General features: G+C 33.8%; 2 protein-coding genes and 4 non-coding genes across 6 annotated transcripts; 3 read left to right on the top strand and 3 right to left on the bottom strand.

The window, feature by feature from the left end:
- The first annotated feature begins 2048 nt into the window (after window positions 1-2048).
- On the top strand, window positions 2049-8182 carry LOC110796154 (probable glucan 1,3-beta-glucosidase A). Its single transcript, XM_022001189.2, has 8 exons — window positions 2049-2359; window positions 3009-3128; window positions 3527-3724; window positions 3820-3978; window positions 4677-4846; window positions 5635-5790; window positions 6632-6984; window positions 7693-8182. The coding sequence occupies exons 1-8, from the start codon at window positions 2126-2128 to the stop codon at window positions 7881-7883; spliced, it is 1581 nt and encodes a 526-aa protein (XP_021856881.2). The 5' UTR covers window positions 2049-2125; the 3' UTR covers window positions 7884-8182.
- Window positions 8183-8597: 415 nt separating this feature from the next.
- TRNAV-UAC (transfer RNA valine (anticodon UAC)) lies at window positions 8598-8670 on the bottom strand. Its single transcript has one exon. It is a non-coding gene; the product is annotated as a tRNA-Val (tRNA).
- A 745-nt stretch (window positions 8671-9415) lies between these two features.
- Window positions 9416-9488, bottom strand: TRNAV-UAC (transfer RNA valine (anticodon UAC)). Its single transcript has one exon. It is a non-coding gene; the product is annotated as a tRNA-Val (tRNA).
- Window positions 9489-9931: 443 nt separating this feature from the next.
- LOC110796184 (uncharacterized) lies at window positions 9932-12359 on the bottom strand. Its single transcript, XM_022001217.2, has 2 exons — window positions 12089-12359; window positions 9932-11079 (listed from the first exon to the last, which is right to left on the bottom strand). Exons 1-2 carry the CDS (start codon window positions 12146-12148, stop codon window positions 10444-10446), a joined length of 696 nt encoding a protein of 231 aa, XP_021856909.2. The 5' UTR covers window positions 12149-12359; the 3' UTR covers window positions 9932-10443.
- A 1053-nt stretch (window positions 12360-13412) lies between these two features.
- On the top strand, window positions 13413-13485 carry TRNAV-UAC (transfer RNA valine (anticodon UAC)). The gene has a single exon. It is a non-coding gene; the product is annotated as a tRNA-Val (tRNA).
- A 602-nt stretch (window positions 13486-14087) lies between these two features.
- Window positions 14088-14160, top strand: TRNAV-UAC (transfer RNA valine (anticodon UAC)). Its single transcript has one exon. It is a non-coding gene; the product is annotated as a tRNA-Val (tRNA).
- The last annotated feature ends 223 nt before the right edge of the window (window positions 14161-14383 follow it).

Raw genomic sequence — 14383 nt, 5'->3', positions numbered from 1 at the left:
ACCTAAGTTGAATAGACTTTTTTTTGGTGCTTTGAATAGACTTAAAATTAAACCTTTATCCAATTTACTGATTTGTCAACTCTATTCATATTGAGACCCCCTCTTTTTTCCTATTACGAGGAGTTCCCACCGCCTTCAGCGAGTAGACTAATCTCTCGCGGGAGGTTATATGTGTACCTCGATGGGCAGCATCCTTCCCAGTTGAGATTTTTTCCATCCAAACTCGAACCTCAAACCTTAATTAAGGATCAAGAGACCCTTAACCACTCATACCAACTTAATCCGCCCACTTATTATCATTCATCAATATATTTGGTCTGAAATCACCGAGTTAATGCAATTGGAGTACTGGTCATGTACATATCTCAATCTCTTTAGTTATACGTCAAGTAAACAATAAACAACAAGATAGCCATTAATCCATTCGGCTACTTGGCCAAGTGGACCAACTTGTGTCCTTCATTCGTCCCTTAAAGATTGTCTAATTTTTTAGTTTATTATGTCCCGTTTATCACATACTAATGGACATATGAGATTCCATCATTGCTCTCTTATACTCTTATTTTGTGACCGTACTTCATCAACTCAATCTATACGAAAACTTAGATTAGACGGTCTTATGTGTATGACCAATTTCTTCTCTATTAGTTATACTTTTTAATCAAATAGTGATAATCTTCATTCAAATAGTTGTCTTTTCTTTTAATATTGATATCATCAGTTTTACGTAGGGCTGGCAATCCCTGACCCGACCTGATAACTCGATTCGAACCCGACCTGAAATTACTGAGAGAAATCCGAACCCGACCTGAACCGAACCCGAATGACCTGAAATCAACCTGATTTGACCCATTTATCATATTTTGTAGTAATATTAAGTTTTACAATATTTCTGATATTTCTTTACACAACTCAAAACCATACCCGAACCTGACCCATTGACCCGAATTACCACCCCTAGTTTTACGCATATGATAATGTCATAGATCCGTATAAGACCCACTCTTCAATCCAACATAAGAAAAGAATATTTCTCTTGTATCCCAATCATTCCATAATAATGTTCCAGTTTAATTTTGAGGGTTGTATTTCAGATGGTCAATTCAATATCTGCGCAAAGTGTGAAAAGCTTCATGAATTATATTGTGCCGGTCAAATACGGTGTGACCAATTCCAAATTTTTTAACAAAAGTTATTGATCTCTTAGTCATCAAGCAATTTAACTACGGAGTATTAAAAAAGAACTTCTAGACGTACGAGTTCAATGTTAATGGTTATAATTAGCATAATAATTCAATCTCAAAACTCAACCTAAAATATTTAATCCAGGCTAACATAAGTCTAAAAAGTTGATACTATGTATTATAAATCTATACAATGAGACGATCCTAACAAAACTCCACATAACTATAATATTTTTTGAATATAAATCATAATTGTAGTCAAAATAGATTATATGAAAAGTGTCAAAAGTCAAATTGTGTCATCTGAAAAAGAACGAAAAAATATTATAAAAAACACTTCTAGACAAGTGCAATGTTAATGGTTATAAACTTACAATTGGCATAATTCAATCTCAACAACTCAACCTATTCAATCGCAAAACTCAACCTAAAATACTTAGTGCACAGTTGCACACTAACATAAGTCTAAAAAGTTGATATTCTATATTATAGCTCTATACAATGAGACGATCATAACAAAATTCACTATCTTTTTATTAATTATAAATAATAATTGATAGTCAAAGTAGATTATATGAACAGTGTTAAAAGTCAAATTGTGTCCACTACAAAAGAATGAAAAAAATATTAAAAAAAACACTTCTAGACAAGTGCAATGTTAATGATTATAATTACTTAATTAGCATAATTTTATCTCAAAACTCAACCCTAAAACACTTAAAAATGCAAGCTAACATAACTCTAAATGATTAGAATAAGTCAACTATACGACGTGGTTCAAACGAGTGCGCGGCTGCGCATTCTCAATTATCCACAAATAATTGCACAGTCCTCTACATATTTATAACCCCCTTCCCCCCACTTCCATTATAATCAAACACAAAATTCGTCACTTAGTTTATTTTAAGACAAAAATAAAAATAAAAATAAAAATTAGGGGAATGATAATGAAGGTTAATTCTAATTCAAAATTCACCTTCTTATGTTCGTCAATATTGGTAATTTGTTGCATACAAAGTATGATAATTGGAAGTCAAGCTGCTGGGAGGGTTGACTTAAAACTTAGCATTAACCCGAGTTTAAAAGTAAAGGCTGTTAATCTTGGAGGATGGCTTGTTACTGAAGGATGGATGAAACCTTCTCTTTTTGATGGCATTCCTAACAACGACTTGCTGGTTTGTGTTTTTCCACTTTCTATTTTTAGTTTTCACATGATTGTCCTCGTTCAGTAGAAGTGTTAACGAGCCGAGCCTTGGCTCGAGCAGACTCGACTGGACTCGAGCTCAAGTTCACCTCGAGATCTTAACGAGCCAAGTCTGAGCTATCAATGGCTAGCTTGGCTCGAAAGATCGTGTACAAGCTCGAGTTTTTTTAATACATTCTTTATAAAATATTTTTGCATAAATTAATTTTTAATATATATTTATTTTTAAAGTATAAAACATTGGAAATTTGATAAAAAAAGTGATGACGAATCTCAAACGAGCCTATCAAGCTCAAGCTCGAGCCTAATTTTCCATGCTCAACGAGCTTCGAGTTCGAGTCGAGCCTGAGCTCATGAGCTTCGAGCTCGAGCTGAACCTGTAAAGGCTATCCGTCCCTTCTTTGACTTTCACTTGTTTGTGCTTTCTTTTGTTAGTAGTCACAGATATTATTTTAAGATGTATTGAATTATAAACACTCAAAGTATGAAACCTTAATACACATTGCATTTTTCTGTATTATTATGTATGTTTGGTCTGTTAATACACATTGCATTTAAGTTCAGGTTTTGTTATTTCTGTTAAAACACATTAAAATCGTTTATTACTTAAAAATAAACAGGATGGAACACAAATTCAGCTGAGATCAGTGACTATAGGAAAGTATGTGTGTGCTGAGAATGGTGGAGGGACCATCTTAGTTGCTAACAGAGATTCTGCTTCAGGTTGGGAAACATTCAGGGTAAGCTACACATTCTTTTGCCTAAATTCCATTTTCCAAGCTTAAGGCTCAATTCTATTCGACTTATATTGTCTGAACCTATCTAAACTTAATTTATCTGAAAAAACTTGTTGTTTTGTCTGAAATAAACTTAGGCCATGTTCTTTAGAGCTGAACTGAACTGAACGGTGAAATAAGTGCTGAAGCTGCAGTTAAGCTAAAAAGAACAGTGCCATACTTTTGTGTGAAAATGTATAAAAAATACATTGAACTTATTTTAATTAAAGTTATCTGAACTTATTTTGTCTGAAATAAGTCGAACAGAACAAAGCCTAAGTTGTTGCAAACTTTTGATTCGTTCAGCAGTAATTTGGTTAGCTACTCCATGTTGTAAGTTGTAACAGATTTTTGGTATGTAGTTATGGAGAATCGACGAAAACACGTTCAATTTCCGGGTGTTCAGCAATCAGTTCGCAGGAGTTCAGGGAAATGGAGGAAGTCCTCCAGTAGTTGCAGAAGCCACCACACCACGAGCTTCTGAAATATTCCGCATTGTCAGAAAATCTGATGATAAAAACCGTGTTCGAATTCAAGCTCCTAGTGGTCTCTTCCTACAGGTTAAATTAACATGTTATTATAGCCTAATTGTTATGGAATTATAAGTAAACTTTCATGGATATTGATCAATTGTTGTATGTATGAACTCTTGCAGGCAAAAACACAGGATCTGGTAACTGCAGATTATGCAGGGGATGGTGGTTGGGGGGATGATAACCCATCTGTTTTTGTTATGACTGTATTTGGAACTCCAAGAGGGGAATTCCAGATTACTAATGGTTATGGCCCTGAAAAAGCCCCACAAGTTATGAGGGTAAGCATTCTAAGCAGCATGCACTTATGAGTTACGCCTGGACCCGTCAAACGGGTCTGTCGGATTAGTAAAATTTATTTATAGGTTTGGGTTCATTCGGATAGCTCACTTTCGGGTTCAGGTTTACAAATGCATATTCAAGACTCATAACTTTCGGGTTTACAAATGCTTGTTTAAGACTCATAACTTTCGGGTTTACAAATGCTTGTTTAAGACTCATAACTTTCGGGTTCGCAAGATTTTAAAACGCGTATTATTTTTTCATTAATTTAGTTAATAAATATACCGAGTACAAAATATGGTCACAAATTAACAAATTTTCCTACACAAGTTTGTATTTAGTCAAATTCAACAATAACATAACTTATGATTCAACTTAAAATCATATTACACCCAACAATAGTAACCAACAACGTATTTACTATGATTTTCAATCAGTCGGGTCAAAACGGGTTCGCTCGGGTTTTGACCCATTACTTTTCGAATTGCTCGGATACAGGTGAAAACGGGTTACGGGTCACAAAATTTTGTTCAAGACACAGTATTTTCAGTTCTAGTCGGTATTCAAGTTGGATTGATTTTTGACGGGTCTAGTGTCACTTTCTGGTGCAATTTGTAATATATAGCTAAAACACCAACTTCAGTAGAAATTTGAGATTTCCTGACAAAATATGAACATTTTGTGTGTGTCTTATCAGGAACACTGGAACACGTTCATTGTTGAAGATGATTTCAGGTTCATGTCTCAGAATGGACTCAATGCTGTCAGAATTCCTGTTGGATGGTGGATAGCCAGTGACCCGTCACCCCCTAAGCCTTTCGTGGGAGGATCATTGCAAGCCTTAGACAATGCCTTCACTTGGGCACAGTAAGTCTAATTTTGTACTCCCTCCATTTCTTTTTGTTGTATCCGTTTTCATTTTAAGCGTTTCTTTTTGTTGTATCCGTTTCTATTTTTGGACTTACATTTTATCCTAAAATACCCTTACATTTCTATCTAATTATCAAAATACCTAAAGATTCTACTCATATTCCCACCTAAATTTCCCCACCCCTATTATTTAATTCTTTTATCTTCCCCATATACCCACTCTCTCACCTCCTTTATCACCCATTATTATCACTCTTCTCTCTTACCTTTATTTCTTTATTATTTTCTCTCTCGTTTTTTTATTATAATCTCTTACATACAATCATTTTTCTTACACCCAATTATTACATTTATACCAAACCAAGATTCCAATTTTCTTAAAAACTCTCCACTTTCTGAAATGGATACATCAAAACGAAATGGAGGGAGTACATTTAAAAAAAAAAAATCACTATTGTTGAATACACCGACTTGTTAGACCTGATCAAAAGGCAGGTTGGGCCGGGTTCAGGTGGGACTGTGACCTTAAAATGCTGCCCATTGTGTCGGGCTGGGGCACACATCAGGTCGATTTTGTGTGCTCAAAACCCGCTATTCGGGCCAAAAGTAGCGGACTTTCAGCTATTTTTGGGTCGGGGCCCAAAACTGGACCTAAATATTTTGCCCGAAACCCGCTAATTTTTGGGTTGAGCCAGTGGGTCGGGCTCTCATTGATCAGTTCTAGGGTTGTTAATATGTGAATAAAGGGAGCTTAAAATTGTTAATTGCATATTTTGATCCTGCAGGAAATACGGTATCAAGGTTATAATAGACCTGCACGCTGCACCGGGGTCACAAAATGGGAATGAACACAGTGCAACTAGAGATGGATCTCTTGAATGGGGAAAAACTGATGCTACTGTGCAACAAAGTGTTGCTGTTATTGACTTCTTAGCTTCACGGTACATTCTCATAACTAAATGCATTGCTGTAGGACTGAGGAAAGTTTGACTTCAGAAAATCAGAGTGGAAATTTCAGAAAGAAACAAATGGTTTTGAACTTTTGATACATGTTTCCCACTTTTGACTTTCTTGAACTCAACCTTTTCTCAGTGTTACAAAAAATTCTGAATACATCAATTTAGTAGAAGCTAAATTGATGTATTCAGAATTTTTAATCCTTCTAAAAGCACATTTTTATTGTTTAAAAGCATGTATTTACTTATTTAAAAGCACATTTTTACAAACAAAAAAAACACAATGTTTTAAAAGCACGTATAGTTAAGTTGTAACAATCACACACAAAAAAAAAAAAACTTTTCTGAAAAGATGAATGTGCCTTTAAATTGTAAGAATGTACTTTCAAATTGTAAAAAATGTGATTTTAAATTGTAAAACTGCGCTTTTAACCGCAAAAATGTATTTTTAAATTTAAAAAATTTAATTGGTAGAAGGTACACCAGTTTGCACGTAGTTCCAGTTCTTTTTATACTTTTAACCCCTCAAAAACATATTTACAAATTAAAAGCACTTTTTGTAGTTTGAAACACATTGTTACCTATAAAAAACAAAGTTTTGCAAGTAAAAAGGAATGCAAAATATATAAATATGTGTTTTTAAATCGTTAATGTGCTTTTAAATATGTAAAATGTGCTTTTAAGCCGTAAAAATGTGTGTCCGGTTGCATGTAGAACACATACAACCAGTCAACAGGGTTTACCTTCTAATTTTAAACTGGTAAGCTATATACAACCGGATGCACCTTCTAATTTGTGTTGAACACATGATCTACATCTAATGCAGATACGCAAAACGCCCTAACCTGTTAGCAGTAGAGCTGATAAACGAGCCTGTAGCACCTGCTGTAACATTGGAGACACTGTCAAACTACTATCAGTTAGGATACAATGCAGTTCGTAAATACTCTTCAACTGCATATGTTATAATGTCAAATCGATTAGGGCCAATTGATACAAGGGAGCTGTTTCCTCTTGCTAGTGGATTACAATTGACTGTAATTGATGTACATTACTACAACCTCTTCTCCAGCATATTTGACAACATGAGTGTTCAACAGAATATCGATTTTGTCAACAATAATAGGTCCTCGGATTTGGGCTATGTCACCACCTCTAATGGGCCCCTTACTTTTGTTGGTAAGTAACTAGCCATTCTAGTTTGCATTTACATACATACTCCGTATATATTAAGGCTCTGTTTGTTTCGCGGAAAAAACCATTTTGAAGGGAAATGGTTTTCCTTACTTTGTTTTGTTTGTTTGGGCCAGCCCAACCGAAGGAAAAGTGGGTAAGAAAAGAATTTTGCACAGAGAAACATACATTTTCCTTTGTACTAGTTGGGTACGAAAAAAGCACGGTCCGACACGAGCATGAAGACGTGGGCCGTGGGCTGGGGCTGTACCTCATTTTTTGGAAAAAGCACGACAAAACACATTAAATTTAGTAAAATTAGCCCTAGGTACGACGGCCCGGCCCGACACGACAACCTGTGGGCCTGGGCCCTATTTGAACTTCTTGGCCTGTCCAACACGATGCATAGTGGGCTTGGTGTGGGTCCAGCCCGATCCGACCCACGACCATCTTTAAATTTATTGAAGAAGCCATTGTCTGACTTTACATTATCGTCTAATTTTGTGTTAATATTTTTTAAGAGATTCCAGCAAAATTATTTTGACAAAAACAACCAAGGGAAAAGTATTTCCATTTGGATTTTCCTTCCGGAAAATATTTTCCACAAAAAACCATTTTTCTTTGTAAATGTTTCCGTCATAACAAACGAAGCCTAAATCTCTGAACATTGTTCACATCTCATTTATTTATTTTGTTTATTTTGATATATTGCAGGGGAATGGGTAGCTGAGTGGCAGGTGAGTGGAGCAACAAAACAAGACTTTCAAAACTTTGCAAATGCACAACTGCAAGTGTACGGTCGTGCATCCTTTGGTTGGGCTTACTGGAGTTATAAGAACGTCAACAATCACTGGAGTCTTCAATGGATGATTCAGAATGGTTACATTTCACTAACCAGTAGATAATATATCAGCAAACCCCCATCCTTTTCGGATTAAGGCTTAATTTATTGGTAATTGTACAAGTGTATAACTTGATTTCCAAACACGGTATTAAAGGTTTGTTTTCATAATAAAAATAATGCAAAATGTAGCCAAGCTATTTTCTAATTTATACTCCGTATGTACGAAATATGTAACATCATGATAATTCCTAAACAAAGTTGCTTATTAACTGTACTAATTAAAAAAAAGAGGAGCACAGTTAGTTGTATTTTCTAAATCTAATGTATAAGATTACAAGTATAATTGTGTACCTAGGTTTACCTGAAAAAACCAAACAACAAAAATAACCGGAAAACATACAAATCCCAACTAGCTTTGTTTGTTAAAATCACGGTGGTACATAAAACCTGAGATTATTTTCCACTCGACCTCTATCCCAAAATAACACAAGGAGATCCCAAAACTAACTTAGTCTGTTAAAGTCGACCACGGTGGTACCTGAGACCTGGGATCATTTTCCACTCGATCTCTACCCCAAAAGAACACACAGATCCCAAAACTAGTTTTGTTATCATTTTTTATTTTCTGTTTTTTTACCAAATACAAACAAAATATGAAAATTATAAAGTAATTTTCAGTTTTTTTGTCAACTTTCAAAATCGATATGATTGCTATGATTCACGACCAAAAAGGGAAAACGGTACTCAGTCTTCATATTTCTTAAAATAAAAATAATGTTCCTGCCCGGGATCGAACCGGGGACCTGCAGCGTGTAAAGCTGACGTGATAACCACTACACCACAGAAACTTGAGATGCTTCTTCTCTCATAAAGCAAAATTTATGTGCCCATTTAGGTATCATAGTGACCATATACAAAGCACATGGTACTAGTCATACTAAGCATCACGCATATAATACAAAATTAAGATTATTATCATAATAAAATTAATGCAAAATTTAGCCAAGCTATTTTCAAACACAGTGTTAACTGTAAAGATCTGTTTTCAACTTTTCATAATAGAAATAATGCAAAATTTAGCCAAACTATTTTCTTATATACTACTCCGTATATGTAACATCATGGAAGTTTCATAATTCATAAACAAAGTTGCTTATTAACTGTACTAATTTAAAAAAAGGGAGCACATTTAGTTGTATTATGTAAATCTAATGTACAAGAAATATTACAAGTATGGTGTACATAGGTTTACCTGAAAAACCAAGCAACACAAATAAACGGAAACATACGAATCCCAATTCTAGCTTAGTGCATTAAAGTCATGGTGGTACCCGAAATCTGGGATTATTTTCCACTCGATCTCTATCCTAACAGATCACACGGACCCAAAACTAGCTTAGTTCGTTAAAGTCGATCCTGGTGGTACCTGAGACATGGGATCATTTCCCCCTCGATCACTATAGATATGCCTAGTTCATGATTCACAACAAAAAACTGACAGTAATACCGAATGAAAAATAAGTAAAATTAAAACTACGGTTCTCAGTCTCTTCATACTCCGTATTTCCTAACTTAAAAATAAAATAAAAATAATGTTCCTGCCCGGGATCGAACCGGGGACCTGCAGCGTGTAAAGCTGACGTGATAACCACTACACCACAGAAACTTGGGATGCTTCTTTTCTCATAAAACACAATCTATATAAAAATTGAGGGTAGCATAATGACCATATACAAAGCACATGGTACTAGTCTACTAGATATACTAAAGCATCACGCAAGTAAATGAAGTAATCTACAATTAAGATATTATTATAATAAAAATAATGCAACATTTAGCCAGTAGCGGATCCAGAAATTTGAGATAGTGGGGTCACTATTTAAAAATTGACGAAACTTTCACTAAAATTATTTATTTTTTAAAAAAAAATTGAAATTTTAACTATAAAAAAAAATAAAAATAAAATTCAAGTGGGGTCAAGGACCCCACTGAGGGCACCGTGGCTCCGCCACTGCATTTAGCCAAGCCATTTTCAAACAGAATGGTAAAGGTCTGTTTTCAACTTTTCATAAGAAAAGTAAGGAAAAAATAATGCAAAACTTAGGCAAGCTATTTTCTCATATAATATGTAAACATCATGGAAATTTCATAATTTCTAAACAAAGTTGCTTAATTATTAACTGTACTAATTAAAAAGGAGCACAGTTAGTTGTATTTTCCTAATCTAATGTACAATATTACAAATATTATGTACCTAACTTTACTTTAAAGAAACATAAATAAAAGAAAAACATACAGATTCCAACTAGCTTGGCTCATTAAAGTCAATGTGGTATTCGCAATCTGAGATCATTCTCCACTCGATCTCTATTAATACATAGATTCCAAAACTAGCTTAATTTGTTAAAGTTGATCCTGGTGGCGGGACCTAAGACCTGGACCATCTTCCACCAGATCTTAACCCACGGAAAATAACATACAAATCCCAAAACTAGCTTAGTTCGTTAAAATCGATCCTGGTAGTATGGTAGTGCCTGAGACCTGGGATCATCATCCACTCGATCTGTACCCAAAAGAACACACGGATCCCAAAAACTAACTTAGTTCGTTAAAGTCGATCATCAGTCATCAAAAGTAACAAAGAATCTCCTATGCTTCCTCTTAATCTTCTGACACTTGGATTTAATCTTAATAATCAGTTGAAACCCAGCTGAAGAACCACCTAAAGGCAAAGTTCTAACAGAAGATTCAATCCCTCCTTTTTTACCCTTCAAAATCTGATCAACAAGAGCAACACCTTGTTCTCTATGTAACACATTATTAGCAACAATTATAGCTCCTTTTGGATTCAGATGAAGCTTCTCTGACAATACTCTCAGACGACACGTGTCGAAATCTCTGCAATCAATGACAGCAAAATCGACGTTTCGAATATCGTTCATCAACTGCTCACACGGATCACCTACCCGTAACTCCGTTACATCATTCGCTACCTCATAGTTAACGCCGTTATTGATAACGCCGTTAAGAGATGGTCGAATGCAGATGAGTTTGCCACCGGTTTGTTTAGCAGCAACAGATAGGGCTAGTGTTAAAGGTGTAATGCCTTGTTTTTTAGAAGTTGTGATGTCTATTATTGTTTTTGCTTTGTTTCCTGCTGCTAAAGCTGATAGTAACTCAGTTCCTTGAGGTTCAATAACTTTGCTTCCATTTATTCCATATTTTTGTTCTTCATCATGCATGTTGTTGACTTTGCACTGCAATATAAGAAAAATAATCCATGAGAAAAAAGATTTATTTGTAATACAATAGGGTGTAATTATTGTGTCAGGTCGTCTTATATGATATTGTTATATACTTATATGATATTGTCATACATATAATGACCGCTAATATTAGCATTAAAAAGTATATAAAGATTTATTTGTAATAATAGGGTGTAATTATTGCGTCAGATCGTCTTATATGATACTGTTATATACTTATATAATATTGTCATATATATAATGACCGCTAAGATTAACATTAAAAAATATATACGACGATAAAATGTAACTATTTGATTAAAAAGAAATTAATTTTTACTTTTTACTTGCAAAACTTTTCTAAAACAGAAACAATCACAATACTTGTAATATACTGTAAATGGAAAACTATTTTATATGTAATGGTATTCATACAATTATACACTTCATTCAATTTTCTTTATTAACTTATAACCTCATACCCACCAAATAAATTAGTAGAATTTTGCAAAACTTCTCCAAAACAGAAACAATAACAATAGTTGTAATATACTATAAATGGAAAACTATTTTGTATATATTGGCATTTATACACTTACTTCATTCAATTCTCTTTATTAACTTCTAACCTCACACCCACCAAATAAATCAATAGAATTTTCCATTTATGCCTTTATATTATAAAAAAATTTGTTTTTTCTTTTTTGTGTGTTAATGCAAATTGTATATTGCGACTATATAGAAATGGAAGAATTATACCTATTTGATTGATTATAGGTAATTGAACATAATTATTTACTAATAAACTGTCATAAGTACTTGATCTACCGTCGTATATAAGTTTTTGAAAACTATGATACTCAGATTTATTCATATTCCTAAGATAATCATGTTAGATACACAACACCTAAATTAAAAATGACACTTAAACACTTCATTTTGAACAAAATTATAGGTACAAAATTTTCATAAAATGCGCATTTTTTTATTTATATTATTAAACACATAATTAAGTACTTACCAAATGAAGAGTTTGCAAGAAAGCTTTCATTGCATCTTGAGATGACCATTCCATCTCCATTATGAGTTACTACCAACTTGTTCCTTATTTTTGTACAATGTTTAATTTAAGAAAGCTTTCTTGGTTGATGTGATGATGCTTTTAAAATTGAACTCCCTCCCACCTTTCCTTTTATAGTATACTCTTTCCAAATCTTTTTAGAAAACAATAAAATAAATGAAAATCCAATGACTAAGCAACAAATGGCAAACCAGATGAGGGCTAATATGCATGGCACACAAAATCGTGGCAAGAAGTGAGCAATTTCATGTGAGAGTTTACAGTCTGTATAGCATACTCCTCCCCTCTCCTTCTCATTTATTAAGAAAAAGATAAAAAGAATCTTTAAAAAATGTGTGTACGTATCAAGTATGTGAAGGACACTTGGCATCGTATAATAGCAAGTTATAGGACATGTGGAGGGTTTTTAGATGTTATTTTTGTTTTATTTTCGTCACTTTATTCTTATTACGCGCTTATTATACCATCAGAAAAATCATATTATACCAGAAAAATTAATTAAACCAGACCAATAAAAAACATTCAGAAAAATATTTTGATTTGATCAGAGCAGATTAAATAAGATCAGACTAAATCAGATCAGACCTGTCACAGGCTAGAAAATTAGGTCAGGTTAGATGAAGAGAATAACGCCTAAGTAACCAAGTCATTGCTATTATGGGCTCAAAATAGAGTATTGTTAAACTAATTAAGTGTAGTTTAACGTGTGTACCAACTATTTACATTGACACGGGAAACAAGGGTGGATGTTTGTTTGACGTCAGCAAATGACCTTAGTTATTTGATTAATTATGATAATAAATCTTACTTGTATATTAGATGCGTGATGCTTATGATGACTAACAAAAGGTCTTGCGCGCATAAGGTGTACAATAAATTTATTGTACACCAAGATAGCTTTTATGCAGTTTTTTGTAACTTTAACCTATTTTTCTGTAACTTTTATATTATAAAATTAAAAAGTTGATAGATAAACATTTTAAAGGGTTAAATGATGAATTTACTCATAATTAGTGATTTTGAAGAATAATTTTTATTCAAATGAAAAAATTTATCATTAAAAAATAGATAACTTTTACATATATAAATATAACTTTTAAGCATTTTGAGTCAACTTTTACTCCGGTGTACAATATTTATTGTACACCCATTATAAATAAGAATTTGTGGATGACTAATATCATGTGCTTTGTATATGGTCATTATGTTACCTAAATGTCCAAATACCAGACTCATTATTTTATGTGTGAAAAGTAGCATCCCAGTTGCTGTGGTGTAGTGGTTATCACGTCAGCTTTACACGCTGCAGGTCCCCGGTTCGATCCCGGGCAGCAACATTTTTTTAATTTGTTAACCAGGCAAATACAACAATACTCCTCTGTTTGTAATAAGGGTATGTTGTACTAAAAAACTGAAACACAGGTTTTATAATGAACTGTAAATTGTTGTTTTGTTTAGGGTAATCGTTGTACATTTAAACCAAGACATTGTGCTATTTGCAAGGTCGGAGCTAAGATAACATCACGATTATGGGACCTAGTGTAATTTTTCAAAATGTAATCCTTATTTAAATTTTGTTAAAAAGAACTTGTTAAGAATTAAACCAATGACCTTTTGTATTACGCAACAAACCTTAACCACTATTTCAATTTTCTTTTTTAATAATACCTAGGAAACTGATTATAAGAAATTTAAAGGCCCATTGTACGATCGCTCACCCCACACCCCAAAAACCGCCCCTAGCCACTTATTTGATACAATCAATTGTGTAGTGAATTTTCCGATCTCCCTAGAGTGCCAAACCGTAAACTTTGAGATACAGTTAATCAAGACACAACTTTTATTCAAAGATGCGGTGATTGAAAATAACTAACGAAGACTCGAAGGTGATATATGGTCATAATTTAAGTAATATTGTATGAGGAAAGAAGCATCCTCCGTTGCTGTGGTGTAGTGGTTATCACGTCAGCTTTACACGCTGCAGGTCCCCGGTTCGATCCCGGGCAGCAACATTGTTTTAGTTTTTTAATTAAAATGTTAATTTTTTGATCCTTCCTAGTGAAAGTAGACACTTTGAGGGAGAGCTCCCTGTATCATTTCCCCACTTTTAAAGTGAGTGATCTAATAGAGCATAACCTTCTAAAAAAATATCATGTGCATGACTTGTTCCTTATAAGTTATAATGAGGAAAACGATTAACAATTAATGTTGTTGTACTTTACTGGAATTACGTAG

This window comes from Spinacia oleracea, chromosome 2 (assembly GCF_020520425.1).
Source record: "Spinacia oleracea cultivar Varoflay chromosome 2, BTI_SOV_V1, whole genome shotgun sequence".
Classification (NCBI taxonomy): domain Eukaryota; kingdom Viridiplantae; phylum Streptophyta; class Magnoliopsida; order Caryophyllales; family Amaranthaceae; genus Spinacia; species Spinacia oleracea.
The sequence above is the reverse complement of the archived record's forward strand: the minus strand, read 5'-3'. Positions and strand labels throughout refer to the sequence as shown.

What these genes read in the sequence shown, in the direction of transcription:
- LOC110796154 (XM_022001189.2), top strand. Translation starts at nt 2,126, where the DNA reads ATGATAATGAAGGTTAATTCTAATTCAAAATTCACCTTCTTATGTTCG. An exon ending in CAGGTTGGGAAACATTCAGG is followed by an intron (nt 3,129 to 3,526) that starts GTAAGCTACACA and finishes TTTGGTATGTAG; the next exon opens with TTATGGAGAATCGACGAAAA. An exon ending in CTAGTGGTCTCTTCCTACAG is followed by an intron (nt 3,725 to 3,819) that starts GTTAAATTAACA and finishes GAACTCTTGCAG; the next exon opens with GCAAAAACACAGGATCTGGT.
- LOC110796184 (XM_022001217.2), bottom strand. Translation starts at nt 12,148, where the DNA reads ATGGAGATGGAATGGTCATCTCAAGATGCAATGAAAGCTTTCTTGCAA. An exon ending in TCTTGCAAACTCTTCATTTG is followed by an intron (nt 11,080 to 12,088) that starts GTAAGTACTTAA and finishes CTTATATTGCAG; the next exon opens with TGCAAAGTCAACAACATGCA.